The 5,950-nt window shown below is 43.0% G+C and overlaps 1 protein-coding gene across 1 annotated transcript; it reads right to left on the bottom strand.

Annotated features, from left to right (window-relative positions):
* Positions 1–1,959: 1,959 nt before the first annotated feature.
* On the bottom strand, positions 1,960–3,313 carry Myf6 (myogenic factor 6). Its single transcript, XM_041676500.1, has 3 exons — positions 2,795–3,313; positions 2,443–2,533; positions 1,960–2,193 (listed from the first exon to the last, which is right to left on the bottom strand). The coding sequence occupies exons 1-3, from the start codon at positions 3,311–3,313 to the stop codon at positions 2,075–2,077; spliced, it is 729 nt and encodes a 242-aa protein (XP_041532434.1). The 3' UTR covers positions 1,960–2,074.
* Positions 3,314–5,950: the final 2,637 nt, after the last annotated feature.

Raw genomic sequence — 5,950 nt, 5'->3', positions numbered from 1 at the left:
AGTCAGATTACATTAATACAAAACTAAAGATAGTTCATCCTCTTTGCTCGGGATAATTATTGTCCCTAGCCAAAGCCAGCAAAAGTAAAAAACTGCGGTGCTGGGTGACATACCTCTTGTTGGCCAATTTGAGATTTACTAATACAAAATAAAAATCATCGATATGGGTGTCAGTCTGTGCCTTCTTGACTCAACACTTAGCATGCGCTGTCTTGGGGAATTTTCACGAGCCCATGGGACATGGAGAACCCTCCCTCCCTTTGTTTCATAAACAAGGTATGGGCACTAAACGGGAGAAGGGTTGGTTCGGGTTGTGCAGGAGCAGCCTGGATTTGGTTTACAGAGTCCTCACAGAGACCCAGTAGTATGGAGCACAGCCACCTGCTCTCTCTCAAAGCTTTTAAAGGAATTACATGCCAATGCCAGTCGCCTCAACAGAACTTTCTGAATGTTGAAGAATTTTAGAAGAACCCAGACGTTTTCATATGATCAGAAAATAAATTAGTCGAACAAAAGTATACCCAACTCCAGCAACCAAAATCTAAAATGATTCAAAATCCAAACTTTTTTTTTGTTGTTGTTGACAAACATGCTCAAAACGTTTCTGGGTTAGAGAGACTGAATCTCAACGTTTATGCAAATGTCACAAACTGAAAATCTGAGCGTTAGACAGAAGGCATGGTTTAGTAGAGACTGCATGCTTTCTCTGTACGTCCCGCTGTGTTTCTTGGTGGTCGTTTTTTTCCTTCCTCTGAGGTTACAGGATAAACAGACGCGGCACACGTTGTAAAATCTTCATGTTGTAGAGCTCCTGGGGCTTTCTGGTCTCTGGGGCTTTGCTGTTTGGTCCAGCTAAGAGGTTTCATGTGTGTTGTTATCTTTAGTTCCCAAGCATTTAACCCTTCCATCTCTTGAAGCAGCAACCCCCCTCACCCCCTTCATAGACACCTACCCCTCTTCAAGAGACAGATTGTTCTTTTCTTTTATCTTTCTGTTTGGAAAATAAACTCAGGCCAAAGAGCACTTGAAGATATTCCAGTCTGTTGGGGGCTAGTCTAGTTCAAGAAAACCAGCTATCAAGACATAGGCCTTGGGTACCTCAGATCTATACTTGGAAACAGCATAGAACACCAAGGAATAGAAAAAATATATAATAATTTGGGTTGAATTCATTCAATTTCTTCTAGAAAAATGAATGTAGAAATTTTGGGACATTTAAAATTAAATTTCAGAGTAAGCAAATCCCACCCTTATTACCAACTATAGAATAGTAAGAAAAGAAAAAGTGAAAGATAAGAAAAGAAAGATAGGAGAATAGAGATGCTTTCTGGATATTTCCTTCTATTAAAAACAAGTACAGGATCTACATGGAATGTTAATGAACTCAGTTTAATTGAGTCTGCGACCCTAACATTCATTTTCCTCCTTTTAAGTTAGGCTGAGAGAAAAGTCTTAAATAACTGGGTACATGTATTATCTAAGTTAAAATATGGCTGTTCTTTAGTTTTGTTTGCTTGCCCTCATGTTTTTCTTTTTCTAGTTAAATCAAACGAAGGCCACCTCTTTGTACATGTAGAAACATATTAATATTTTAATATTACAATAACAGGATCTTCACACAGTTTATATACAATGCTCAATTCCACATTTAAAATATAGTCTTTAGATGTGCATAAAAACGAAAATACTAAGACTATTTACAAAAGTACATTAAACACCATTCGGATTAAAGCTTCCCACTTGGATTTAGACAGGAATGAACTTCATTTGCAACCGACACCAAAGGGTCACGTGACCATAATAAAAGTTAAGATGCTATAAAAACCAACCAAATTAAAAACAAAATTAGGGTTCTAGAGCTAAGCCACTAGCGGTTCCAAATAATAATAATAATCGTATAATAATCATATTAAAAGCGCGGGGCAAAGAACTTTCAGTTGAGGTGACTAAGGGGTTCTTTGTGAGTGTGTTTCATATGCTTTCATAAACTCTGGGGTCCGTGAGCCCTAACCTAAATGATTAGTCCATAAGAGGTCTTCCTGTTGAGTGAAGAATGTCCCAAATGCTGGCCGAGTTACTTCTCCACCACCTCCTCCACACTGGGGAGTTTGCGTTCCTCCGAGGAAATACTGTCCACTATGGAAGAAAGGCACTGGAGACTGCTGGTGGCCGAGGCATCCACGCTTGCTCCTCCTAAGTACAAGGGGTGGAAAAAACAACAGAGCATATAGAAACGCGCAGCTGTGTCCCACAAAAGGCTACAAAGGCGGCTCAGGAAGACTGCGTCCGTGGGAGCGGAAAAAAAAAAAGGCTCTGGACACTGACAGTCTATCTCTGAGCCAGTGATGAGCGCTGAGTGCTCTCTGCCTCTGCTCGGCCAGAGCATCCCGGTGCTGAGCCGGATGCTTACAGTGCAGCCCAGTGCCCTTTACTTTACATTACCTTCCTTAGTAGCTATCACGAGCCCCCTGGAATGATCCGAAACACTTGGCCACTGGGGGCTGCAGGTGCGCAGGAAATCCGCACCCTCAAGCTGGAAAGAAAACCGAAGCAACAGATTAGGAAAGAAACAAATTCCGGGGGAGGAGGCGGCTTGGGGGTGTCTCCCCTGCTTCCTTGGGCCGGACCGCATTTCCTGCTTAGGGCAGGGGCTCGGTCTTCTTGGGTCACTGGGGGTTCATTAGAGAGGGAGCAGGGCGGGGAGGGGTGGGCACCAAGCAGGTGGAGGTTAAGGCCTCACGAAGGCATTTAATGGGTCTTTACACGTCCCGGCTCTGGCAACATCTGGGCTTACAATTTCTTGCTTGGGTCTGTAGCTATAGGGGTCCACCCCCAGCTCCTGCATCTTCTCCTGCTGATCCAGCCGATGCAGCAAGTCTTGCAGACGCTCAATGTAGCTGATGGCGCTCCGCAGAATCTCTACCTTGGGCAGCCTCTGGTTGGGGTTGGCCACAGTCCGACGCTTCAGGGCCTCAAAGGCCTCGTTGATTTTCTTTAGCCTCCTCCTTTCGCGCAGGGTGGCAGCTTTCCGCCGATCTGTAGGAGCAGATTTTCTCTTGCAAGTCTTGCAAGCCCAGATCAGACACTGACCCGGGCAGTGGGAAGGTTGCAGGCCCGGGGGCGCCAGTACGTGTTCCTCTCCACTGCTGTCGCTCCCGGCTTCCTGGAGCATTTGGTCCTGGCAGGGGGACAGGGTACCATCACTCCCTGGATACAAAGGAGAGCCCTCGGCCACTTCTAATGGCTGCAGAGTCACATTTTCTCCATCTAAGTAGAAGAAATAGGAGCCAGTTTCAAAAAGGTCCATCATCATGTTCTCCTTGGCCTCTGACTGATCTGAACTGGGTGATGGACTCAAAAAACCCAGAGGAGCCACCCAGATGGCATTTAATTAGTGCGGTGACATAAGTCGACCCAGCTTTATATATAGTAGCTCCTGAAACTCAATCCAACTTCTAGCTGTCATGAAGCATCAGGCTCCCAAACTGATTACAGCTAGCGCTCACTAGAAGAACATTCAGTTTGAAAGAAAATGGAGAAATGTCATCTCTCGGAGCGATGCAACAGTCCCTATGACAAACAGGTTAAAACAAAATACACACAGAGAGTCGCATCACCGAAAACACCCAGTACTTCCATTTTGGACGGTTTAGATACGAACCTGCTAACCAGGCAACTTCAAAACAACTGGGGATTAACACTGCCCGGTTCCCCTCCCTCCGGGGTTCATCTGAATTCTAAGTATAGACTCATGATGAGAGATCTCATAGGCAATAGCCCTTGCTCCAAAATAGCCTCATTAATATTTCCAGCGTGGTTCGGCTCTTTTCTCTGTTTTGTCTGTCAAAAAGATGCCATCCCTGTGATTATAACCATTACAAGGGCTTCAAAGGTTACACACAACTTTCAGGCCTCAGCCTCAATAGAAGCAGGTAAACAATCTCTTTCCTCTCTTTTACTAAATCTGTAAGATGAGGTGGGTGTTGGGGGGGGTGGCTGAAGGGTGCTCATGTCCCACGCTACTGTCTGAAATGACTCGGGATGCTTCCATGGTGACCTTCCAGGGCTACTTGTTATTTTCGAAAGTCGTAACTAAAGTCTGAATTCTGCTCCCTTTCCCAGTTGGAGCAATAGCATATGCAGCTAGGACTGAACTACAAGCAAGAGAAAATACATGTAACAATGCACTCAGAATAGCTATTAAAAACAAGCCACAAAACACTTGCTTGACATTTCAAGTGTATTTTTGGCCTCATCCCAAGTGCTTTTGTTCTGCATCAATTTTTATTCGCGTTCCCACTGTCCACTGACGCCCCTAAGTTCTTTGCTAGGATTCAGATGAAAAAGGAAGCACCCGTGGTACATATAATGAAACAAATGTTTTTTTATTGCACTGTGTCCATAGTCCAACACACACACACACACACACACGCACGCACGCACGCACGCACGCACACGCACACGCACACGCACACGCACACGGTTTCCAGCCCAAAGGTGGAATGTAGGAAGCCCCCAGATTTCAAAGAACTCTCTTTCATTCCTGAGTTGAGTTTTATTTCTGTGCCTATGGAAAAGTGCTATTGGAACTACTTCAAGATGACAGGGGTTGCTTTATCCAGTATAGGTAAGGGTTTAATAAAATAATGTCATACATACAACTTATGCAGCATGAAGCCAGGCAGTCAGCATTAATTACCATGTTTAGCATAAACTTTAATTGGGGCTAAGCATTACAAGGTCAATAAACTACAGCTGGGGGTTTCTCCTCTCTCTGTTTGGCTATTCTCTTCTCCCCTAACCTCTTGTTCCTCTTTCTTTCATTTTCTATCCTTCCTGAGAATTCTGGAGGAATACCTGCACTACCAACAAGTAGCCACATTTTATATTTAGTGTCTGAAAACCTGGTGGGAAGTATAAGGTCTTATTCTACCCCAAGCACCGATGATTGTAGGCTATATTCTCTATGGCTTCCATTTTCAGAAACTAAACTAAATTAAAGCAAAAGAAGCAATACAAAAATCACTGTCATATAATTTTGGAATTAGCTAAAAATTTAACCCAAGATGTTTTGTTCATTCTGGAAGACAGTTCTTCAAAACCTCCATTGAGACCTGACCTTTGAATGCTAAGTTTGAGCAACTTGTCTGGTTTTTATGTATTTGCTGTTGTGTAGCTGTGTAATTCCTTAGGAAGCCAGGGAACCATCTTTAGACTCTGGGGTGAGAGAAAACACTAGGAAGATAAAGCAGACCACAACACCTAAATTACGTTATTTCATTCAATTTCCACCAGCTGCCTAGTCACCAAGATTAAGACTGCAGACTAAAGGCTGATGAAAATCAGGTCCAATCTAGCTTTTCATGTGGAAGTGAGCTTTTGTTTCTAGCCACATGCTATGCTGTCTCTTATATGTAGAAGATAACTTGAAAACTTATCTTTCAAACAGGGGAATCATATAACATTATTGCTCAAAGAATTAAAATAGTGTCCTAATTACTCTTTTCATAATTTTAATACTTCTATCTCTTCTCACTAAATTTAAATCTATAGTAATTAATTACTTTGACAGAAGGACAGAAGTAGAAGAAAGAAGACAAAAGTGGCCCAAGAATTGGGGTGGGAAAACTTAAAAGGAATTTGCTCAAACTTAACAACTCAGTTTCTCGTAATCTGTCCTTAAAATGGATGTAATGGAAGAACATTCAATGTTTGTTATAAAAATGAAACTTTTAAAATTGTGATCACTTTTAAAATGGAGCACTATTAAGTAGGCGAAAGGAAAACTTGACCAGTAGGTACTGAGTGCAAACTGGACCAGGAGGGACTGGCGTATAGACCACAGGAACAGCAGACAAGGATAGTGAAGTGTGTGTGTCACAGAAGAGTCTAGACAGGGCTCAGGGGGCAAACTGCCGCCTTCTGAGAACAAGAGCTGACTTCAGATTCT

The sequence above is a fragment of the Microtus oregoni genome, unplaced genomic scaffold, assembly GCF_018167655.1.
Source record: "Microtus oregoni isolate MIOR12 unplaced genomic scaffold, Mior012 000001F_ref0000356, whole genome shotgun sequence".
Taxonomy (NCBI): Eukaryota; Metazoa; Chordata; class Mammalia; order Rodentia; family Cricetidae; genus Microtus; species Microtus oregoni.
The sequence above is the reverse complement of the archived record's forward strand: the minus strand, read 5'-3'. Positions and strand labels throughout refer to the sequence as shown.

Coding starts and splice junctions, on each gene's coding strand:
- Myf6 (XM_041676500.1), bottom strand. CDS start 3,313: ATGATGATGGACCTTTTTGAAACTGGCTCCTATTTCTTCTACTTAGAT. Junction 2,534..2,794: donor ACAGACCCAAGCAAGAAATT/GTAAGCCCAGAT, acceptor TTTTCTTTCCAG/CTTGAGGGTGCGGATTTCCT. Junction 2,194..2,442: donor CGTGATAGCTACTAAGGAAG/GTAATGTAAAGT, acceptor CCTTGTACTTAG/GAGGAGCAAGCGTGGATGCC.